Below are 25,542 nucleotides of genomic sequence, written 5' to 3'. Positions count from 1 at the left end.
GAGCTGTGTTAAAAGAAGTACTGAGGGTCAACATGTGTCAGATTTGCCTCAAATGCAAGTACCTCAAAAATCCATGTTCCAGGAATAAATTCTTTATTCAGTAGACAAAAAACAGGAATTAGGTCAAATGAATACTAGTCAGGATTCAGACAGTCACCCTAATTATACTCATAAAGTTTACTTCAGGTAGACTTAAATATATCACTTGTTATAATTTACTACATACTGGTTATTTACTATTTTAATCACCACTATCTCTTTTCTTTTTATTTTAATGATCAGTACTTCGTTATTTCTGCCAAAAATTTTCAGAGATTGCCTTCTTACCACTTTTTTTCTATTCCTTATTTTTAAAAAATGATTCTATAAAAGTCAAATCACCCCAAGATTTCCCTACTTGGCTTCTGCCACCCCCAGCCCCCACTACCACCCCTAGTCCCTCAACATGGTACTTACCACAGTGAAACCACAGAGCTTAAGGGCTTTGTCATAGTGAGAATGGCAACCATAGTCAAAACATTCCTGCTCCCGAATTATTTTTTTTCTCTCTCTCTTTTTTTGAGTTGGAGTCTCACTCTGTCACCCAGACTGGAGTGCAGTGGCACGCTCCCGGTCACCGCAGTCTCAATCTGCTGGGATCTGGCAATCCTTCTGCCTCAGCCTTTCAAGTAGCTGGAACTACAGGCATGTGCTGCCACGCCCGGCTAGTTTTTGATTTATTGTAGAGGTGAGGTCTCGCCAAGTTGCCCAGGTGGGTCTCGAACCCATGGGCTCAAGCAATCCACTCACCTCAGCCTCCCAAAGCACTGGGATTACAGGCTGAGCCATGGAGCCCGGCTGGACGAATTATTTGACCTCGTTGAGTCTCAGTCTCCTAATCTATAAAATAGAAATAATAAGCATTATCATCATCATTATAATATACAGTCATAATAATTTTAATCAATAATACCAGTATATCAATACAAAGTAAAGTACTTTGTCATGTAAAGCACTTAACAGAATGCTTGGGAACATGTATTTAATAAATGCTGACCTGATTCATGATAATGATAAAGATACCTAGCTAGAAATGAGGGACCACATCTGTTTTACTCACCATAATGTACACATATACACAGAGCCTGGCACTTAACTTGAACTCAGTATAACTTATGAATTCAATATAACTTATGAATTCAGACAACAGGCTTTGGGATCAGATTAGATATAGGTTTAAATTCTAGCTCTTAACTAGCTGTGGACTATTAACCACATTATTTAACCTTGGTGTGTCTCAGTTCTCTTCCCCATGGAAAAGAAAAATCAAACCTCTCATGAGGGTTGACATAAGGGACACATGCGATGATTATGCTGGAAGCTCTTTAAGGGTAGATACTCTGCCTTCTTTATGGTCAATTCTTAACACATGTTAGTTTCATTCCCCCTTTCTTTATAAAACAAGTTTGAAAACTTCCTAGGGCACTGGGATATTCCCCATGTCTAAAATCCATCAGAATTATAAAATGTTAAATTTGAAAGGATCCATAAATTTTAAGGAAAAAAAAAAGAAAACCTCTCTCATACATGTGAGAATCCAGAACAGACCACAGAATAGAGTTTAATCTAGAAAATGGTTAAGTATATGCTAATCTGCCTTAAGATGAAATTAATTTTCTTGCAAGTTTATTTTCATGTAAATTCAAATAGATCTCAGGTCAATAACAGAAACTAAAGTAGCTAGCAATTGCAGACATTTTTGTTTGCCTCCAACAGGAGAATGCAATAAAGGAATTTAAATCTCTTCATCCCTGTTGTACATTGCTTTATAATTCGCAAAACGTTTTTATCATCTAATTTTTACAACAATTCTTTGGAATGGTTAGATTATTTATCTACAAATTGGCACTTTCTTGGGCATAAGTGGGCAGGCAGTATTAATTGTTGTGCCAGAACAACTAGAATAAACCAAAATGTCCCATAAAACTGGGAGGTATGATCACTCTGGTTACAAGCTCCACCTTCCAAATAGAAAGTTTCTGGAGGAAAAGGGTTAGTGACCAGCAAAACACCTGACACATGGTAGAAATTCAATAAATACCATATATTGATAGAAGTGAATTTGGGTCCCGGCCCAATCATTCATTAGCCAAAGTCGCATTTTAAAAATCCAGACTTAAACTAGGGCCTTCTTACCCCTTGAAATGTCATGAAGGTAAGCACTAAGCTCTCAAGTCAATAATCCACAGAAATCCCTATGTCATCCTCAGGATTTTCACAAATTCCTGAAAGACTAATTTCTCTTGGTCACTCCTGCCTTCAGTTTCCTGATTCCACTTGTGATATTTCTTTTTCTTATCATAGAAGTAAAAACATAAAACTTAGCCCTTCCAAAGTTGCAAAAAGAAAATACAAAATTTATTTATACAAGGCATTTAATAAACACAGTAGACTTCTGTAAAAATGTAGAGAGGGGCCAGGTGCAGTGGCTCATACCTGTAATCCCAGCAATTTGGAAGGCCAAGATGGGAGGATTGCTTGAGCCCAAGAGTTTGAGACCAGCCTAGGAAACATAGTGAGAGCTTGTCTCTACAAAAAAATTAAAAAGCTGGGCATGGTGGTTCAAGCCTGTAATCTCAGCCCTTTGTGAGGCCAAGGTGAGAGGATTGCCTGAGCCCAGGGGTTTGAGACCAGCCTGGGCAACTTGGTGAGACCTCGTCTCTACAACATATCAAAAAATTAGCTGGGCATGGTGGCGCATGCCTGTAGTTCCAGCTACTTGGAAGGCAGAGGCAGAAGGACCACCAGAGTCTAGCAGGTCGATGCTGGGGTGGCTGTGAGCGTGCCACTGCACCCCAGCCTGGGCGACAGAGTGAGACTCTGACTCAAAAAAAAAATTTTTTTTTTTTTACTTAGCCTGGTGTGCTGGCATGCACCCTAGTCCCAGAAAGCCTCCTAGTCTCAGGAAGCAGAGGCAGAAGGATTACCTAAACCCAGGAGATAGAGACTGCAATGAGCTGTGATTGCATCACTGCACTCCACCCTGGGCAACAGAGTGAGACTCCAACTCAAAAAAAAAATAGAGGAATAGAAGAAAGGTTTATTTCTCAATAAAGTAAACAACTTTTTTTAAAAATTTTATTTTAAAGATGTGGGGTACAATTCAGGGTTAGGTATACAAATGTTCATTAGGTAGGTACCCTTGATGAGGTGAACCCCCCCACCACCACCGGCAGTTTTCCACTACTGCCATCCCCCCGCCCCAGGCAGTTTCCCACTACTGCCAATCTTTTTCCTATAGTATTACAATAATTGTTTAAGGTCCATTTATGAGTGAGACATGTGATACTCATTTCTTTGTTTCTGTGATAGATCACTCAGTATTATAGACTCTAAGTCCATCCAAGAATGCAAACAACTTTTAACTGAACAGCAGGCATCTCCAATGTTGACGTCCTTTGGCTATTCACACGGGGAACTTTCCAAGGACACTTCTCTAGTGACTTCTCCAGTGTCATACTATCCCACAGCCCCACCATCACCACTCCCTCTCCAATTATTTGCTTCCCTTTAGGAGTGAAACACAATCCTCTTCTCTTTATAGAGAGAGCAGCTCATCCCTGTTCTCTGAATTTGGCCCCTGCCCTCAAGATTCATCTACCCTAAGCAACTTGGCAATGTATTTTTACAAAGACAGCCCCTTCTTAAGGAGAGTTCTGGTGCCAGTTCACAGTAAGAGTGACTTATTCAGCTCCTTTCATGTAGGCAGTAAGTGAGAGTATGGGGCTTGGACTCCTGTCTCCCCTTAGAAAACGAGAGTATAGTGTTCTTTGCTCCAGGGCTATAACCACCTGCAGAAAAGCTGAGTTCCATCAGAGAACTACTTCTGATACCCTCTGGCAATGTTGATATGTGTACAAGCCCTGGGAAATTTAAGGACTATCTGTACTTTATTCTGAAAATTATTGATTCACTATATAGTAAGTATCGTTTTATGAAAATTCAGTAACACCTGAACATTCACATCGACCACAGTGAAAACCAAAATACCTGTAATAATTTGGAGTACCTGCATGGCAATGGCATTATTAATCTGCTAAATTTATTAAATTATGATTATTTACCTGGTAAGTTTATTGCTGGAATAAGTAAAACACGAAAAATGGTTGTACAGTGCTTTAAAAAATAACAAAACATCTTTTTTCATCCATTCTCCTATTTAATCTTCAAAGCAATCTTTTAAGGACAATATTATTGACATCATTTTATATATGAAGAAACTAAGTCTTGGAGAGGTTAAGTAATTTTCTCAAGCCCTCACAGGTAACAAATAAAATCAGTTGCTCTTTCTCTATCACCCAAAGAAGTTGTTATGGCCCATGTTTTCACTTGCCACTCACCTGCCATCCAGTAAAGGGTAGCTTGACAAGGACCAGAATTGAGCCAGGCAGCTGCCACATGGCTGCTGTCACTCAGGTCCCCAAGAAGCCAGTGTGTATCAGTCCTACTATCGGGTGTAAATTACCTTATCCTGGGCACACTTATTCTGTACAAGGTTTCATCTTAAGTACTACAGTCTTAACGTATGGTGGAAGTACAGATCATAATACAAAATGCAAACAAAATACCAAGAAACTCAAATGAAAGAGATTCCTAGGTTCAGAAGAAGTGTTATTTTGGAGGCAGCATTTCAAATGCACTGTTACAGTTCAGAATGCCTTTAGAAGGCCACTTGCAAATCCAAGCCTATCATATCTAGCAAACAGTCTGGTGAATTATGAATTTAAAAATATGCCAATTAATTCTTAGAGAAATTTACTTTTTAAAAATCTTGTTAATACTGAAAATCAGAGCCTCCAAATGAACAGGATGTAGCAATGTCCAAACTGGGTTCGTTTTGCCCATACGGGTATACAGCACTTTATCTAATCAATAACTTCCTTAAAATGTGTAGACTATATCTTTTAACTGCATGATATTTTACATGCTCATGCAAATTCCTAACTAAGAGCTATAAATACTTTTGCAAAATAATCCCTTTTAAAAATAAATGTCACCTAAGTTACTGATTTGTAGGTATTCATTTTTACAATTTGATTGTTTAAAGTGGAGAGTTCAACAGGGCTAGGTGGCTCAGCCTATAATCCCAGTACTTTGGGAGGCCAAGGCTAGTGGATTGCCTGAACCTGCGGTTCAAGACCAGCCCGAGCAACTTGGTAAGCCGTTGTGCCTACAATAAATCAAAAATTAACTGGGTGTAGTGGCATGCACCTGTAGTTCCGGCTACTTGGAAGGCCGAGGTGGAAGGATCACCAGAGCCCAGCAGGTCGACACTGGGGTAGCCGTGAGCGAGCCACTGCACTCCAGCCTGGGTGATGGAGTGAGATACCAACTCAAAAATAAATAAATAAATAAAGTGGAGTGCTCTTATTCATGATTATCAGGGAGAGTTGGTAATCAAGGTGGAATGACTGGGATGCATGGGGCCAGTGGGTATGATGGAGTCCAATTTAGAACCAATATTTGCTGTTCCAAAGGAAACAGAAATGAATTGTACTGAGTTCATTTCTGAGTCACTTCAAAAGTTAGCATAGATTATCAGGTAACCTTCAAAGAACTCTATCCAAAACAGAGACTCATTAGTAGAACCCAAAGTAGAACTCAGTAGGAAAAAAAAAATCACACAAAACTCTCTTCTCCCCTCTTCTCTCCCCTGCCCCATTTATAGAGAGAGAGTGCACACACACACACACACACACACACACACACACACACACACACACACATTTACCCCTGAAGGTAGAAACTTTGCTTCAGTCCTGTTTCCTATTTCCGCAGTGCCTACAATAAAGACTGGCCAAGAATTGGAGTTCAATAAAATTTGTTGAGTAAATGAAACCAGCTGGGAATTCAACTCTCTTCCCTAACGGCTGCCTCTATTCTCCTTTCCTGACCCCAGAGACCCAGTAAAATTTCAGCTCTGAAATCCAAACACCTGGGTGTGAATCTCATCTCTGGCCCTTCTTAGCTACTTGAACTTGGACGCGTCAGTTCTGTGCCTCGGTTTCCTCATCTGTAAAATGGGAACACTGATGTCTTCTAGATTGTTGTAAGAATTCAATTCATTAACGTTTAAAAAACAGTTAAAAATGTTAGTTGCTATTTTCTTTCTTATTTACTAAAGATAAGCCAAGAAAGAAAACTCCATGTTCCCTCAAAGAGCTTCACTTCTCTCAGCTGCCTGCCTGTTTTGTCTCTTACAAGCCAAATAGGAATTTCTTCAGCTAGAGTTAATTCAGTTTTTTTCTGATTTCTTTTCAACTTCTCCTGAGATTCAACTAAAGTTATTTTTTACCAAGAGGAAATAGTTATCATTCAGGGCAAGAAAATAAAGCAAAGAATAAATTATACACAGACCTCATCTCTTTTTTTAAGTGTATGTTTCAAGCCTTTAATTTGGTTTTTCTCCACATTCCTAAGAGAGGTTCACCAGGGTAGACAGTATCACCACTCTGGGAGATAATTGAAGGTGTATCTTAGCAACCCAAGTCACATGATGGGGCCTTTGCTAGATTCCTTCCACCCTAATGCTCTTCAGCTAGGTAGAGAATCTTATGTCTTTTCATGAAAGGATGGATGAATTTTCATTGACTGAGCCCCTATTGCATTTAGTTGCAACATTTATAAGTAAAGTAAATTGATGGAAGTGAATAAAATCCCTAGGAAGAATATTTAATCCAGACAAGATTTTTCTAGATAAGATCAAAAAAAGTCCGAAGATCTCAACAAGAAGAAGTATACCTCAATGTTGTTATAGGGATGGGTGACATTAACCTATATATCACAGAATCATGGCACTACTATGAACATTGCAAGGTCAGCTCCTCCCTTACCCCGGTCCATCAAGCAGGACCATACTTAAACTATCCCTGTCAAATGAGACAGCTGACTATTTTTACTTTTATTTAGCAACTCTCCGAAAATGGGTCCACAGCCTCCATTTACAACTCACTGAAGTGTTCAGTAATTCTCAGGATGTATTTTTTAAATTCCACAAACACTGATGCTCAAGTCCCCAAATAAGTATTTCTTGCAACATGTATGCAATGGTATCATGACATATTTGTGAAGTCATAGCTTAAGTGGGCCCTGATTCTTGTCTGCAGCCCTCTCATTCCTCAAGTCTTATCCTTTGACATATTTCCTGTGTCCCACTATCCTCTCAAAAGTCCCCATTCCATATTACCTTTCACTACTTAAATACTCAGGCTCATCTAAGCTCTCTTCCTATCATTCTTTTCCACTCATGAATATTAGTTTCTTTTCTCACCCTCTTTGCTTTTCCTCCTCTCTCTGAAGCCCTCTCTTCTAGCTGAAACAAACTTCTCTCTGGCCTCCCATCCTCAGGATCTCATCCATCATTTACTTGTTCTTTCCTTTTATACTTTCAATGTCTCCCTCTCCCTTCTACAAATACAAATACAATCAGGGCTCCTATCATCACCTTAGGAGACCCTGGTTTCTCTCCACCAAGCCTCTCAAGGTAGCATCTAACTTTCTTCCTTTTAACCATCACACTCTAAACGGTCATCTGTCTTCCTAAAATCTTTCTCTCTCCCACCATTTCAAATCCTTGACTCGCCCTGCAAACTCTTCCACCCAGATCCTACTAGTTTTTACTCACACAGCCTTCCATACTCCTGAAGATCCCAAAGGGTCTTCCAACCCTAATAATCATCTTCCTAAACCTCTCAGCAACTTGGACAGTGTTGGCTTTATCCACTTCCTACTACAACTCTTTTCTACTTTGAGGGAAGTCCTCAGTTTAAAGCCTGGTCTATGAGTTACTCCACCTATTTTCCAATCAGTAAAGTGGGAATAAAGATACTCACTGTACAGACTTTTTGTGCATACTAAATGAGATAATATGTATAATATGCCTAGGATGTAACTGGCTCTCACTGTATGATGATAATTACATTTATTTTTACCTTTATTTTGTATCTGAAATCCTGAGTCTTCTGCCTTTCTGACCACATTTTTGTCTCCTTTGTTAGACCTTCTGATTTCCTCACCTCCTGTCAAATGTATAAAGTACTGTGACTTCAAATCTCTACATGAACAACCTCCAGATTTGCCTCTGACCCTGACTTCTCTCCCTGCCCCCTTGTCTGATTTTCTACTAGGCAACTCCTGTGGATGTCAATAGGCACCACAAATTCAATCAAATTGAATCATAAAAAATAAATGATCAAAAAAATAATTTTTCCTCCCAAAAGCTGATTTCTACCTGATTTCTTCACATCTGTTCATATAGACACCATCTCCTTATTTAGGCTCAAAGCCACCATCAAATTTTTCCTCCCTTTATCCAAGAAAATTCTTGCTAATTCTGAGCATTTTTGCCTCCACAATATCTGTCATGTCTATGCCTTCTTTTCCCTCTTTACTCAGCACCAATCATTATGCCTTTAGGATTTGGGGTCAGTTTTTTTACAACTCTTAAGGAATCTTTCTGTTTCTTATTGAGCACATGCCTATCCATCCTCAATACTTCAATTAGAGAAATACTACTAATGAAAATCTCTGATCAATACAAGGAACTCAAATGCGCCAAAAGGAAAAAAACAAATAGTCCCTGTACAAAGTGGGCAAAGACATGAATAGACACTTCTCAAGAGAAGATGTATGGGCAGCCAACAGACACATGAAGAAGTGCTCAGCCTTACTCATCATCAGAGAAATGCAAATCAAAACCACATTGAGACACCACCTAACCCCAGTAAGAATGGCCATGATTAATAAACAAACAACAAGAGATACTGGTGAGGATATGGAGAAAAAGAAACACTATACACTGCTGGTGGGAATGCAAACTGGCACAACCTTTTTGGAAGACAGTGTGACGATTTCTGAAAGAACTAGAAATTGACCTTCCATCTGACCCAGCAATTCCCCTACTGGGAATATACCCGGAGAAACTCAAATCATTCTACAAAAAAGATACCTGCACACGTATGTTTGCTGCAGCTCTATTCACGATGGCAAAAACGTGGAACCAACCATGTTGCCCATCGAAGCTGGACTGGATAAAAAAATTATGGTACATATACACAATGGAATATTATGCAGCCATAAAGAAGGACAAACATATGGACTTCGCAGCAACTGGGATGGATTTGGAGTCCATCATACTCAGTGCTCTATCACAGAAACAAAGAACAGAGTACCATATGTTCCCACTCATAAGCAGAACTTGAACAATTATAATACTATAAGAAAGCATTTGGGAGTAATAGGAAACTGCCAGGGGAGGGAGGGGCACACCTCCTCAACAAGGGTACCTGCATAATCAACGTTTGTATACCTCACCCTGAATGGTACCCCACATCTTTATCATTAAAAAAAATAAAAAGAAAAGAAAATCTCTGATCAAGACACTCTTCTACCTATAAAATTCTTAAGCACTTCCAATCTATGAACTCATTCATCATTCTCTTCTTCTTCTAGAAAGCTTGGGAGCTAGTAATGAAAAGGGAAGGACAAAGAAACAAATTCCATTTTTGGTGAAACTAGGAAATATATTTGTATATGTAGGAGATATGTGGGAGGAAGGGGTGGAAGCTTTTCGGTTTTGTTTTAGTTTTAGTTTTTTGAGTTGGAGTCTCACTCTGTCGCCCAGACTGGAGTGCAGTGGCCGCTCCCGGCCACCGCAGCCTCGACCTGCTGGGCTCCGGCGATCCTTCCGCCTCAGCCTTCCAAGTAGCCGGAATTACAGGCATGCGCTGCCACACCCAACTGATTTTTTGATTTATTGTAGAGATGAGGTCTCGCTGCCCAGGCGGATCTCGAACCTGCGGGCTCAGGCAATCCACTCACCTCAGCCTCCCAAAGGCGCGGGATTACAGGCTGAGCCACCGAGCCCGGCTAATTCTACTTTCTTAATTGTCAAATCCAAATCACACTTTTAGGTTCATTCATCCAGTCAACAATGTTTATTGAACACCTTGCTATTGTCTGAACGTGTGTTTCCCCCTAAAATACATATATTGAGTTATCAACCCCCAAGATGATGGTATTAGGAGAAGGGGCCATTGGGGAGGTAATTAAGTCATAGGATTGCACCCTCATGAATGAGATCAGTGCCTTATACAAGAGACCCAAGATATGCTTCTTGCCCCTTCCATCAAATGAGGACAGGCAGTAAGACACCAGCTATGTAGCAGAAAGAAGAGCCCTCATCTGATATTGAACCTGCCCTCACCTTGATCTTGGACTTCCCAGCATCCAGAACTGTGAGAAATAAGTTTCTTTTATGTATAAGCTACACACTCAATGGCATTTTGTTGTAGCAGCTCTAATCGACTAAGATACAACATCTATTATGAGCCAAATACTGTTCTCAAATACACAAATACCAAAGTGGACAGAGTAAACTAAATCCTTAAGCTCCTGAGGTTTACACTCTAGTGAGGGAAAAAATAAAATAAACATACATAAGCTGGTGCCAGGAAATGAGTAAAGTTGTAAAGGAAGAAAACCAGTCTTTTGTATTTGCCTTCTTTGTAAACTTTGCCCTTTTTGACCATCCTTGCTTCTTGAAACATATCTCTTCCCCTAGTTTAGACACCATGATCTCTGAGTTCTCTTCCTATCTCTTTGTTTCTTTTGGTCCCTTTCTAGCAATTTATTTTACTTTCACACCTCTAAAATATTAGTTTTATTCAATTACCCATCCTTCGCCCGCTTCTTCTTGTCACCTTCATGCTAAACTCATCCAAAACTCTATCTCCAGGCCAACTGCACCTCTGCTCCAGCCCTCAATAACCAATGGCCTCTGGTCATCACCATCTGGATTAGCCCCACAAGCTCCATAAATTCAGGAATAAACTTTTGCTTCTCAAAAAACTTGTTTTTATCTTGCGATACTAATCTCAGTTGGTCATTATGTGCCTGAATTTCCAATTTACAGATTAAGAGACTACCTTTGACTTCCCTTTCTCCCCACCTTAAACCTGTTATCTAAGGCTGTCGATTTTGCTTTCTAAACATTCCTACATCACATCTTCTTCTTCAGATTCCCTTATCCTTTTTTAGAATATTGCAACCCTTTCCTAACCACCCTTCCTCCTTCCAGTTCACCGCCTCTCCGGTTCATCCTCCACCCTGTGCTGCCAAAGGGCTTTTTCTAAGACACAAATCTGACTGCCTTGTTCATAAGGCAAAATCCTCCACTGATTTCCCATGCCCTCAGGATAAAAGGGAAACTTGCACGTCATTTACAAATCCTCCAATATTCGCTTCACCTCTCTGCTTCTAATTCATACCACGCCCCCCAAAATATAGGTCCACTGTCTTCCCATGAATGTCTCAAATACCCTGTGCTATTTAACTCCCCCAATCTTTGAATATACTGTTCTTTTTGTTAGAATGTGTTTCTTCATTTCATTTGTCTAGTTAACTTAATACCTTAAAACTCATGTGGTCATTTTTTTTTTCAAAGGTATAATATTTATTGTGCACTTTATTCTATTATTATTATAACATATAATGAAATAATTACACAACTCACCATTAAAAAAAGGGACATGGATGGAAGTGGTAAATAAAATAATGGGTGGGCCATGCGCAGACTAAAATAAGTGTTGGATTCTGCCACCAGCTGTAGCTATACAAGTGAAGTACATCAACTCACTTGCCATGTGGTCATTATTTATGCACTTAAATCTTCCATGACCTCCTGAAGGAAAAGAAGAGAAAAGTTATCATTTTTAATGTGTTGTACTTGTATTCATTTTCACACCAGGGCCTTTGCACTTGATGTTTCCTTTTCTTGGAATACTTTTCCCCAGTTCGTCACATGTTGGCTCTTTCTAATTATTTAGGTGTCAGTTCAAGTGTTATACTCAGGCCTCTTTTCCGTACATTCTTTTTTTTTTAGAATAGAAAATATAGTTTATGTAGAAAATAAATTAGAGAGAGAGGGAGAGAGAGAGAAACAAAGGGGAGATTCACCTCCCCAAGGTAGGGGAGGGGGCCAAAGCCAGAAAACATGGCCTGATAATAGCTCTAAGTCACACCATAGCTTAGCAAGGCAATGGCTTTCCGTACATTCTTACAGAGCAGTTCTCCCCCACCCTGGTTATTGTTATTACTACCCTTAGACTGGTGCTTTGAAGAGCTCACCTTAGATAAGGAACCAGCCAGGGCTGCAGTGCCATGTGGGGTGGGTGCCCTGATCCCAAACCAGGACCTGCATGAACTCCAGACCCATTTCAATACTTCAGGGCATTTTCCAGTCTTCTGTTTCCCACATGGGATCAATCAGATGTCCCAAAGAACTCCCATATTTGTGCCTATGCGGTTCAGGCCTCTTTTCAAGGGGCAGAGCATCCTGGCCAACCAGTTGCTCCAGATGGCTGGCACATTTCTGTCATGGTGAATGTACAAGATTGGGTAGCCAGAATAGTACTGTCACATTGATTTGTTTATATAGACACAGATCCCACAAACTCTGGAAAGGGCACTGCTCCTTCATAGCGCTTATGCAGTCTGAAAGTACACTGTTTACTAGTTTACTTTCTCAATACTGCTCCATCACCAGTAGGATGTAAGCTCTGTGAAGAGGGTGACCTTAGTTATCTTGCTCAACACTAGATAGTCCATGTCAAAACAGTTCCTGAAACAGAAGACATTTCATAGCTTTCTATTGAGCAGATACATGAATTATTGAATAAGATGGTATATTTCATTACAGACTCTCTTCCTCTAGATTGTAAACTCTCAAGACAAAAGACTCCATTTTATTTGTGTTTGCCCTCATACTGTCATAATGCCTGCCACATGAAAAGGCATGAAATCAATATCTTTTCCTATGTTATTGTTATTTTTAATAGAGATGAGGGTCTTGCTGTGTTGCTCAGGCTGGCGTTAAACTCCTGAACTCAAGCAGTCTTCGTACCTCTACCTCCCAAATTGCTAAGATTGCAGGCTTGAGCCCCTACCCCTGGTCAAAATCAAGTATCTTGAAATGCATAAATAAATGAATGAGTAAACAGATGAATGAACATATATTATCTACACTAGAAGTTCTTAATCTTATGTTCACTTCAGAATCACCTGGGAAGCTTTTAAAATGCCCAGGACCAATTAAACCAGAATTTTGGAGGTGCAACCCAGGCATGAGTACATGTAAAGCTTTCAAGCAGTTCCAGTGTACAGCTACAGTTGAAAACTGGTTAACCAGCCACCCAAGTTTGTTCAGGGTCCAGGCATCTCCCAGAATGTAGGAATGTCATTGCTAAGACTGTAACTTGACTGGGCAAATCAAGGAATTGGTCACTTTGATTGAGAACCACTGATCCAAACTGTCACCCAGGGCCATTCTTGAGTGATGTATTTTCAATTTTTGAAAAGTCAAGATTCATTGGCTTCATGTTTTCACTTGACACTTGCCTAATTACCTTCAGGCCCGTAGCTCACCTTGACCTCAGTGACTGCCTCCTGCTGTGTTCTTGTTCAGGTTCATGCTGCTAATATTGACTTGGGTGACATACAAATTTGTGACATACAAATGGCAAAGGGAATGATTCATCCACCTCTGCAAGTCAACACCAACCAATAGACCAGCTAAAGAAAGAAAAGCAACGTGTGAAGTGCTCCCTTCCAAATGCAGTCCCAATGAGGCTGCACTTTTTTCCTCTCCAAGCTGATGACAGTACATTTTGACACATTTCTATTTAGCACTTGTGTATGCCGGTTGCCCTGGGATGAGTGCACAGTCCCTGTTGTCATCTGAGGAGATAAATAATTTTTAGTGGAAAATTCCATGCGAAAACTGAATTAATAATCATCATTCCAAATACTAATGAATTTACTCCAAGTATTTAGTTTATACTAAACCCATCAATGTATGGATACCGGAATCAAAAATGCCCTTCAACCTGTGAGGGGCACATGGCACCACAGCTCTCTAGGGCCTTGTTACTCAAGGACAGTTCCAAGCCAGCAGCAGCAGCGTCACCTGGGAGCTAAGCTAGATGCAGAGGGGGACACCTATAATCCCAGGGAGGCCTAAGCGGGAAGATTACTAATGTTCAGGAGTTTGAGACCAGCCTAGACAACATAGCAAGACCTCATTAATCGAGCATGGTGGCACATACCTGTAGACCCAGTTACTCAAGAGGCTGAGGCAGGAGAATTGCCTGAGCCCAGGAGATGAAGGCTGCCATGATCCATAATTGTGCCACTGTCCTCTAGCCTGGGTAATAGAGTAAGGTTCCCAACTCAAAAAAAGAGGAAAAAAAAAAATGTCGGGTCTTGTGGCTCACGTTTGTAATCCCATCACTTTGGGAGGCCAAAGTGAGAGGATGGCCTGAGTCCAGGTGTCCAATACCAGCCTGGGCAACTCGGTGAGACCTTGTCTCTACAATAAATCAAGAAAAATTAGCCAAGCTTGGTGGCGCATGTTTGTACTTCCAGCTACTTGGGAGGCTGAGGTGGAAGGATCACCTGAGCCCTGTAGGTCGAGGCTGTAGTGGCCATGAGCATGCCACTGCATTCCAACCTGGGCAACAGAGTAAGACTCTAACAAGGAAGGCATGCAGGTAGGAAGGCATAATCTCAGTCCTACCCTAAAGCTACTGAATCAGATGTCTAGAGTGAGGATCCAAGAATCTATGTTTTTAAAAGTTCCTGTGGTTATACTCAAATTTGAAAAGTGCTCATCTAACCAACACTATGCCTAATCCTGAATGTGAGTATCTTAGATCCCATAGGGAAGAGGCAAGGGTAACCAGGAAAGGGAGCATATAGCGTGGTAGTTCTCAACCTCAGCGACACATTGGAAACCCCTGGAGTGCTTCAAAAAATATCAGTGGCTGGATCCCATCCAAAGCAAAGTGATTTATTATTTATTTATGTAGAAACAGGTTCTCGCTATCGCCCAGGCTGGAGTGCAGTGGCACAATCATAGCTCACCGCAGCTTCAAACTCCTGGACTCAAACAATCCTCCCACCTCAGCCTCCCAAGTAGCTAGGGCTACAGGGGCACACTACCACAGTTGGCTAATTTTTTTATTTCTTGTAGAGACAGGGTTTTGCTATGTTACTTGGGCTGGTCTCAGGAGTTAGTCCCTAACTCCTGGTCTCAAGCACTCCCCCACCTCTGCCTCCCAAAGCACTGAGATTACAGACATGAGCCACTGTGCCTGACCACAAGCAATGTGATCTCATCAGTATGGGATGTTCCCTGGGCAAAGCTCCCAGGTGATTCTAATGTGCAGCAAATTTGGGCATCACTAATATCACTCAGTCTCCAGGAACCCTGCCCCCACCTCATGGCTTCTGACCTCCAGTGCTGACGGGCCCAGAGAGATGGGCGGTGTGATGGATCCCCCCTTCCTTCCCAAGCATCAGGAGCAGCAGTGATGAAGGAAGAACGTGTTGGGTCTGAATCTCACCCCTGGCATGAGGAATGCTTGTTCCGTTACCCTCTGCTAGCAGCTGATAGCTCTTTGACTATTGACCCCAACCTCTCTGGGCCTCAGTATCTTCATCTGCCTAGTGGAGAGAGTAAGACCCAATTCCCAGGATTATTTGGGACATTACATATGACCACATGTGGAGGTGCCTAATACTTTGCTCAGCACATGCTAGATGTTTAAAATCTCTGAGCCAGGGAAGTGTGTTGTCTCTTTACCCTTCTCCCCTGCTGATGGGATACCCAGCAGCATCAAGCTGGGCAAATATTGAGGCATGTCTCTTAATGCACCAAGGGTGTTGGTGAACTGTGAAAACCTGTTCACACATGGATTCACTTATATAATCTCATTACAGTCTCACAATATCTCAGCCATGGAAACAGAATAATGTTGTACTGTACCCATTTCACAGATAATAAAACAGTAGTTTAGAGAAGTCTCATACAGTCACAAAGTGGCAGGTTCAGAACCCCTAACTGCAACCCAATATTCTCTCTCTCTACCGTGCTATCCCCATTCCCAGCTTCACCTACAGCTGCCTGGCAGGTCGCATTTATGAACAGGATGCATTCATCAAGACCAGCTGTCCCAATAGAACTTTCTGCAATGATAGAAATGTCCTATATCTGTACTCTCCAATTCACACTAGCCATGGGTGACTACTGAGCACTTGAAATGAGGCTGATGTAACTAAGAAACTAGAGTTTTAATTTTATTTAATTTTAATTAAATTTAACTTAAATAGTCACACGTGAACAGCACAGATCTAGAGACAGAGTCTGGAGAATAATGGGAACGTGGGAAATGGTTCCAATGATTTCTACCCACAAATCAAAATAAAATCTAAGCCACTTGGCCTTGCTCTTAAAAGATCTTAGCTGTTTTTCAAGAGAGTGGCAAGGTTGGCCCACTTGTTGGTGAGCTCACCATCCCCATGCAAAACACGATTCAAATGGTGCCTTGAAACCAGAGACTGGCCAGCAGAAGCAAAGTGTGTGGTAGAGCAGTTCTTCTCCAACTTGAGTGTCCGCACAGATCTTTTCGATTCTGGTTTAGTAGGTCTGGGGTAGGGTCTGAGGTTTGCATTTCTAGCAAGTGCCCAGGTAGTGCTGCTATCCTGTGCATATACCATAGCGAGCTGGACTGTGGAAAGATGCTTAGCTACAGGCCGACTTTGCCTCCCTTGCACCTGGGAGCATTTGGCATTGCCTGGAGACATTTTTTAGTATCATGTCTGGGAGGAAGAATGCGGGAGGTGCTATTGGCATCAATTGGGTTGAGTCCAGGTATCTATTAATACTCTAATTGTATGCATGTATCAAAATATCACATGTACTCCATAAATATGTACAATTACTATGTATCAAAAAAGCACAGAGTTTCGAGATCATTTTTAAACATTTCTTTTAAACAGTAGTAATAATAATATTCTAATAATAATAATTGTAGTAATAGTAATAATGTACAGGAGAGCCCCACGACAAATGTCCCAAATGTCAATAGTTCTGAATTTGAGAAGCCCAGCTGGGTTTGCCCTTCTGGAAGAGGGTGTTGGTGGCAGCGATGGAGAGGATGTTCTTGGTGTGATAACTGATCATTGTTTTCTCTCTTCCACTCTTGTCTCCCACTTGTCTACACACAGGAGCCAATGCCTCGGCCCCAGACCAACTGAGCTTAGCTTTAGCCTGGAACAGAGTCGACATCGCTCGCAGCCAGATCTTTATTTATGGGCAACAGTGGCCGGTAGAGTATATGTCATCACCCCTGAAAAGCCCGCTTGCTTGGGCGAGGGAATTTGTTTAAGGAGTCTCTGAGATTGGCTTAGGAAACAACTGCCTTTTCTTCAGGATGGAAAATGTTCATTTGCAGCAGTGCCCAGCCACGGCTTCTTTTCTCATATTTTAGGGAAACACTACCACCTAGTGGAAGTTACAACTGAGCACAATTCCAAACATTCCAAACATTTTCATCTCTATGAGTGGCCTCCAAATAGCAATTTTCAGCTGCAAGTGACACCAATGTTTTTACTATGTCTGAAAAAAAAATGAGGCAAAGTTGTACGAATTAAAATGAAGTAAGAAGTGGAATTAGCAGTTTGTTTTGGATTGTCTTTGATGGGGGCCAAAGGAAGAGGTAACTGCCCCAGGGGTGGCAGCCCCTGCTGGTTTATGGCTGGGTCACACCTCAGGATGCAGAATGAGCCGGCTTCTCTGTGCAGGTACCATCTGGTCCTGGTGGCTGAGCTCAGGTCCTCCCTATTTGGGAAAAAAAAACAAAACACGAGGGTACCAACACTTTATGTAACTGTTCTTGGTTTGTTTCCCTCAATTGACTCTACCAAAAATAACAACGTGGGAAATTGGCCGTCGAGTGGTATACACATGCATCCACAGAGGCAACACAGTGACCTGAAATTGGATTTCTGTGCCTGAAATCACTGCCCTCACAAGCAGGTCTTTTTTTAACCCTTCCTTTCCCCCCAAAGAGCTTCTGCCTGGGATTGAGCACGTCTTCATTTAGTACTAGTGGATTGCTAGCATGGAAAAATTTGCTAGAGTCTGGACACTAAAAAATGTATGTAGAAGGAATTAAATAAAAATCTTTGCCAGTGGCAAATCCAAAAAGTAGACTGTTCTTTCTTTAGTTAAGTAACACCCTTGGTCACTTCTACACAGAGATCCAGCATCTATGTAGGTCCTTGGATCTGTTTACTTGGGTCCCTCTTCTCAAGTCACCAGGGGTCTCCCATCCAATTACTAACCCAGGCCCAATCCTGCTTAGCTTTCGAGGTCAGACGAGATCAGGTGTGTTCAGGGTGGTATGGCCATAGACCACCCAGGGGTCTCTTTCAGAGCCTAAGAATGATTAAAATAAAGACAGCAAAATGCCCACTTTGGCATTTCACTGGTGTTGAGAATTTTGGTCACAGAATTTCAAGGGGAAAAACCTTGTAAACTCTTGCATCTTCTTGGGATCCAGAACAAGAAAGAGATTCAGGGAAGAAATCGCTTTGGGAACTAGAAATCTTTGATTTCTTTTTGCAAAGACAGGCCCCAAAACACAGGAGAGGCCGTGGCTGTCCCAAAAGTGGAGCTGTGAGCAGTTCTGCTAGCATGTTCTTGGATGTGCTGAAGGTTTTCCAGATTCAAACGCATCCATTTCTAAGCTGTTCAGGTGAGCGCCAAAGAACTGCATCTGTAGACCCTGGGGCAGACTAACTCAGTGACTTGATTTGCAGGTGGGATCTCTGGAGCAAGCCATGTTGGATGCCTTAGTTCTGGACAGAGTGGATTTTGTGAAATTACTCATAGAGAATGGAGTAAGCATGCACCGTTTTCTCACCATCTCCAGACTAGAGGAATTATACAATACGGTAGGGCCAAACGAAGGCACTTTTTCATTTTCTCTGTGTTTTTTTTTTTTTTTTTTTTTCTGTTTTACCTTCTCCTGCCCCTCACATGCCTGTGGTTCTCTTCCCTCCTGCCCTCCAAATGCATGGAACATTCTTCACAAATATTCCTTAGTCCTATGTAGATGACAAACACCACATCACCAAAATTCCACTTGTTTTAATTGCTCAGTTGTCAAGTAATAGCCTAAGGGTATTGTTCTCACATTCTTACACAAAAACCACAAGGTTCTGGAAATGAGAACACCATTTGTTCTGAAGCCCAAAGGGTGTTGGAGGCAATTCGCAAAGGAGGATTGATTGAACGCCAAGCACCAAAGAAGGCCAATGTATTCACTACCATTTTTTTTCCACAACAGTGAAATAAAATGTAAAATACGTCTTGTTTGGAGTTATTCAAAACATTTTTTTTTTTTTTTAGTTTTGTAGTTTTGTAATGATTTTTAATTCATTCATTAGGGCTACCAAGAAGTAGTCTTGAATAAAACTACTATTGATCCAGTGACATTTAAAGAATAGATATTGTTTAACGGATGAGGAAATTAAAGCTGTCTTAGTCCATTTGTGCTTCTATCACAAAATACCTGAGACTGGGTGATTTATAAACAACGGAAATTTATTTCTCACAGTTCTGGAGGCTGGGAAGTCTAAAATCAAGGCACCGGCAAGTTTGGTATTTGGTGAAGGCTGCTTTTTGCTTCCCAAATGGCACCTTGTTTTTGCATCCTCCAGAGGGGACAAACATTGTGTCTTCACATGGCAGACGGGAAGGGCAAAAGGGCTGAATGTTGTGTGAAGCCTCTTTTATAGTGGTCTTCATTCCCCTCACAAAGGAGGAGCCCTCGTGGCCTCCTCACCTTCTAAAGGCCCCACCTCTTAATACTACTGCATTGGAGATAAAGGCTCAACATGAATTTCTGGAGGGGCCACACATTCAAGAGCATAGCAGAGGCCAAGGTGAGTAGGTTTATCCAAGGTCACAAAACTTCTAAGAAAGAAGCCAGTAGGTACTGAACCCAAGCTTCTGTCTCTGAGATTATTCACCCCCTCCTTTGTCACAATGTCTCTGCTTCACCACACAGAGCACAAGCAGGATGGAGCTGGTCTCTGGTCCTCAGCCTGTGGTAGTTGTTATAGTGCCACCATCCTGGCACTATGTCAGCCCTGCTGCAGGAAGGAGAAACAGATTTGCAAGGTGTCAGGTTTCTGTTTTCTCTGCAGGTATTCTTACTGAGATTTTCAATAAGAATAATTCAGTTTTCAATTTAAAAAACAGGCTAAGACAGAGTTGAATGGCATATCAATTAGAGAATCAGGGGAATAGAGTGATTTATTCCAAAGACTGAAAAGAAAGGAAAGTAAGCCGGCTCAGTGGCTCAGCCTGCAATCCTGTGCCTTTGGGAGGCTGAGGTGAGTGGATTGCCTGAGCCCGCGGGTTCGAGACCCGCCTGGGCAACTTGGCGAGACCTCATCTCCACAATAAATCAAAAATTAGCCGGGTGTGGTAGCGCGCGCCTGTAGTTCCAGCTACTTGGAAGGCTGGGGCGGAAGGATCTCCGGAGCCCAGCAGGTTGAGGCTGCGGTGGCCGGGAGCGGCCACTGCACTCCAGTCTGGGCAACAGAGTGAGACTCCATCTCAAAAAAAAAAAGAAAAAAAAAGGAAAGGAAAACAGTAAGAAAGTACTAGACTGAGAAAGGTCAATAGATTTCATCCCTCCGGTCAGCTGGTGGTGGCTACCTGGAACATTCTGTTAAGAAGGATTATGGAACAGTGAATGGCCTCAGCATTAATAATAATAATAATAATAATAATAATAGCAGCTAACAGTGCTGAGCACTGTTTTAATAGCTTTCTGAGCATTGTATCATTTAATCCTCACAACAACCCCATCAAATAAAGTAAGATTATTATCCCCATGTTAGAGATGACAAAACTGAGTCACAGTAAAGTGGCTTGCCTGTGTTCATAGCGGGTCAGTCATAGCACCAGGTTTGGACCAGACACACCCTGACTCCAGAGTCTACCTGTTGAATCATTACACAATACAGCACCCCCTCCATGGAAAGGAACTCTGATGAGTATGTTCACATGAATGGGCCAGGGGTTGAGGCAGTTCACAGGGATTCAGTGCTTGAATGTGTTGAGACAGGGCTTAAGAATTTGCCATCACTATTTTAGGTCCTCCAGTAATATCACCAGATTTAGCAAATAAAAAATACAGGATGCTCATTTAAATTTCAGTTTCAGAAAAACAACAATTTTTTTAGTGTAAGTGCATCCCAAATATTGCATGGGACATATTTATGTCCCAATTGCTCATTGTTTATCAGAAATTCAAATTTCATTGTGAATTTTATACTTTATCTAGCATTCCTATTTCTGAAAGACAATAGAATAGCAACTTATTTTACTTTACTCTTGCCCAAGTAAACATACATCTTTTCTCCAAGACTCTCTTTTTCCCAAACAGCCTATGTCTTTTTCTTTAAGTTAGGTTTTGGCAAACAGTCACCCAAATCCAGCCCGTTGCCTGTTTGTGTACGGTCTGCAAGCTAAAAAAAATTTTTTTTTACATTTCTTAATGGTTGAAACAATCAAAAGAAGAATGATATTCTATGACATATTAAAATTATATGAAATTTGGCTTTCTGTGTTTATAAATAAAGTTTCATCGACTCATAGTCCACTTCATTTTTTAAAATGTTTTTATCTATGGCCACTTCCATATAACAACGGCAGAGTTGACCAGTTTTGATGAAGATTGTGTGACCCACAAAGTCTAAGGTATCTCCCATCTGGCCTTTTACAGAAAATTTGGCCAATCCTTTTTAGGCAACTTCATATTCATTATGGGTAATCAACAAGTTGCCATGGCCAAGTGCTGAACTGTATTTCCAATGTGGTATATGGGCCCATTTGCTCCCCTCGCTGCAAAACTGGCTCCTTCAGTGATGTGTTGGCCCAGTCATCACAGAGTTGACAACCTCCCTTACAATGGTTGAACCTGGAGTCTCAAATGTGTCTTCTTGAGAAAACACAATCCAGAAACCTGCCAGTGTGTTTGTTTACAAAAGACAGGTACAACTGAGCAACTAGAACAAAGTCCATCTTAGTGAACTGCCCTCCATCCGGCCAGAACCCTTCCTTCCAGATCCTTCTTGCCTTAGCCAATGAGAGCCCCTGACTAGCAAAACCGTTTGATTCTTCTTTATTGTTTTCAGAGACATGGGCCCTCAAATACATTGTACCACTTGGTCAGGGATGTCAAAAAGGTAAGAACCCTCTCGACTGCAGGTCGGAGGCCCTGTCTTGACTGCTTCCTGTGAATAGAGAGTGCCTCTGTTTTGCATGAGCTGCCAGAGTATTCCTGTCCCTGCCAGGTCCCCTCATTTCAGAACAGCGTGTGTGCGTGTCTTTTAACTGACACCTCTGCTTATGGTGCAACTGTGGCACTATCTTCGGCCGCGTGGTTTTAGATGCTTTTGTTGGACATAATGCTTCTGGGTAGTGAAACTCTAAGCTTTCCCCCCATGCCAAGTGGATTTATGCCATTTCCTGTATTTTTTGCGTATGCCCCTCACTGTTTGGGAAGCTAGTTTCCATGCCACTATCTGACCATAGAGGTGTCTTCATCTGCTAACTCCTGACACAATGTCATGTCTAACATTAGATAAAGTGTAGACAGCACAGCTCCAAAACTTTCAGAAAACAGGGACTAAAACACATATATGCATTCTATTCTTCTAACACTTTATTTTTTCCAGAGTATTTTTTCACACTCATTTCATTTGATGGGGGGGAAAAAGTTGGTAGGTATGGATCAGGTAGAATTATTCTCATTTATATTCAGATGGCAGAAATACAAGGAGGTGAGAACTGTATTAGGTGGTTTGTGAGGAGCTAGGATTAGAGCTCAATGCCTTTGATTAACGATAATAAATAATAAGAGCCAAGAGTTAGTGGTGACTAGGGACACAGCACTGATGTAAGCTTTCGATACTTCTTAACTCATTTAATTGTCACAACAATTCTATGACGTAGAATCATTATTATTTTATTATTATTGCATAGTATTATTCCCATTTAAAGATGAGAAGAATGAGGTAGAGGGAGACTTTAATCTTAGCCAATGCTTGTTCTTTTGTTCTCCTTAAAAGGTACCTTTGGTTCTGAACCCTTGAACCCCTCCCAGAAAGGGATGTTTTAACTCCAAAGGATTAACTAGAGGGTGGTACTTTGCCTACCCCATACACACATACCAGCACACACGTGCACTTATATCCCCACTGTCGCCACTTTGTGACAATTCTTCACCAAAGTCCATAGGACATATTCAGAGAAAGCCACAAAGTGAGGTCAAAAATAGAATATCACTCCTCCATCTCATGGGAAGTCGTTGGCAAGACTCGATCTTCAAGTGTCCTGAAGTTCCTTTTTAATTTTTCCTTCCAAAGACCCTGGGGTTGTTTATAATGTGCCTATTAACCTGCCAGACCCTTGTTAGTAAGGAGTAAAGGATATAAAAACACCTCCTTCCTTTGGCCCTTGTAAACTTTCCTCCCATCTCCATAATGAAAAAACCTTAATGAAGGATTTTCATCTGTGTGAGTGAATGAGTACATCTTGTTACTATTCAAAGCAAGGGAAACAGACACTGAACAATCTACTCTCAACTTAACCACAATTTCACTAAGATCATATCTTTTCAGCGGTCTGCCTCGTTCCAAACCATAGTAGTAGACTTGTCCTCAACTAACCTATTCCTCTTTCCTTCAAGCCTTCCAATTTTGTTCCATTTGTCTTGGCTTAAACTTGCCTGGAAAGTAAATTCAGAAGACTAGAAGTGGGCATATCCAATATGTATTCTTTTCCGAGATCTTAGTTACTCCTGTTCCATCAAATACTTTGAGTTATTCTAAAATAATGAATAAGGTATTATCCCCCTTCACCTTAAGATAATGTGTCCCTGAAGGAATGGTGAGTCTTTCTGAAGAGACAGCTATACCTTTGTCCCTCAGTCCCGGCCATTGGCTACCCAAGCCTTCAAAGTCAAAGTCACTCACCCAATTCAACCACCAATCTACCAGCAATAAGGTCTAGCCTGAGTTTCAAAGGGGTTTTTGCAGTTAGATTCCACTGAGTATACATAATCAAAAATCCCTCTTATTACCTTCTTTTCCCATAGGACTCTGCTTTGCAATATAATTTTCTCTTTTCTGAAATCCCTTGAGTTGCCTCTTGCATCTGCTCTCAGATGTATTATTAGAGGACAGGTAAAATATCTTTAAAATATCTTAGCAAAAGATGGACCTCTAAAATAATATAGACAACAAAAAGGAACAGGATGGTGAGAATTTGGAAGGAAGGAAGACTAAGAGCAGCTTTTTTTCCCTTTTAAAGATGATCCAAATATTGGGACAAGAAAACAGATAAGCATGCATTTACTTACTAATTTAGTGACTGGAAAAAAATGATAACAAATCACCAAAAGTAGTACTGCGCTGGCCTAGGAACAATGTATCTTTTTACCTGGAAAAAGAGAATGCCCTTAAGACAGGGAGAAACAGAAAGCCAGTGTTTCTTCCCTTGGGAAGAGGTCAGGACAGGAAATGTAGACTCCACTTGTTTCCATGATCCAGGTGAGTGTCTGACAGTTGGAGAGAAGGAAGAGTAACAGTGGCACTCAAAGGAGCCAAAGTGTCTACATTTTATGTTGTATGGATGCAGGGAGCCGAAAATGAAGGTTTTTCTTTGTTTCGTATTTTTTAAAGAAGTGAATTAAGAGAGAAATTAACACTGGTGCACAAGTTTCTCAGATGGTTCCAGATGATTTCCAGAGATTTAAGCCAATAAGATACTCAGAGGCTACAAAAACTAGGTTTCAAATGCTAAGAAAATCTTGGGAAGTTTAAGTAATTTTCGGAATTAAGGAACATATTAATAATTAACATGTGCTTTCTTCTTTACAGTTATAGGGGGAAATAGATATGTGTGTATATATATATGTTTAATCTGTGACAAAAATTAATCAGTAAGTTGTAAATCATAGTACACTGTTCATGAGTTAGGAACACAGTCCTGGACCTTAAACACAGTGATTGATAATATAAAAATTAACTGTAAATAACTCTTAAGAACCTAAGGAATGCATTTAGGGAATTATCAGACCATTATAAGTCAACTAGCATGACATCTCCAAGTTCACTTATTCTCTGAGACCAACAAAACTAAACATGGAAAATTGCTCCCAAGCTAGTTTCAAAATCTCAAATTATTCATATCAAGGGAACAATCTTTGAGCAATGAAGTAAAAGAGTTGCTTTTCAGCATCAATCAGAAATTTAAATGAATATAAGCCAACCCAGTTTCCTGAACTATTTCCATGCATAAATCCATTGACTGTATCAATGCTGTCATATTAAACCAGAGTGGCCCAAGTCTGTCTGCTTTTCTGTGAAATATAACCTGCCATTTTAGTAGCTGTCTGCTCAATTGTGCCTCTGTATGTTTTAAAGTAGTTTTTTCTTTCTTAAATTAAATGTGCTAACACTTCAGATTACCTATACTATTCTTCCCCACCAAGGAGGAGCTATTTAAATATTATATAGAAGTAGTGGTGAAATTATGATAATTTAAACTTCATTTACACATGGGAATTAAGATCCAGAGCT

At 40.9% G+C, this 25,542-nt stretch overlaps 1 protein-coding gene across 1 annotated transcript in view; it reads left to right on the top strand.

Moving 5' to 3' along the window:
- The window catches only part of TRPM3 (transient receptor potential cation channel subfamily M member 3), a gene marked incomplete at its 5' end in the record, with an annotated part of 209,193 nt that overhangs the window by 78,370 nt on the left and 105,281 nt on the right, over positions 1 to 25,542 (top strand). The window contains 3 exons of the mRNA XM_021708256.1: positions 17,104 to 17,204; positions 18,700 to 18,834; positions 22,093 to 22,143. Coding sequence (XP_021563931.1) covers positions 17,104 to 17,204; positions 18,700 to 18,834; positions 22,093 to 22,143 — 287 coding nt within the window. The remainder of the gene's footprint in view (positions 1 to 17,103; positions 17,205 to 18,699; positions 18,835 to 22,092; positions 22,144 to 25,542) is intronic.

Source organism: Carlito syrichta, unplaced genomic scaffold, assembly GCF_000164805.1.
Source record: "Carlito syrichta isolate Samal-C Ts95f unplaced genomic scaffold, Tarsius_syrichta-2.0.1 Scaffold135656, whole genome shotgun sequence".
NCBI classification, from domain to species: domain Eukaryota; kingdom Metazoa; phylum Chordata; class Mammalia; order Primates; family Tarsiidae; genus Carlito; species Carlito syrichta.
The sequence above is the reverse complement of the archived record's forward strand: the minus strand, read 5'-3'. Positions and strand labels throughout refer to the sequence as shown.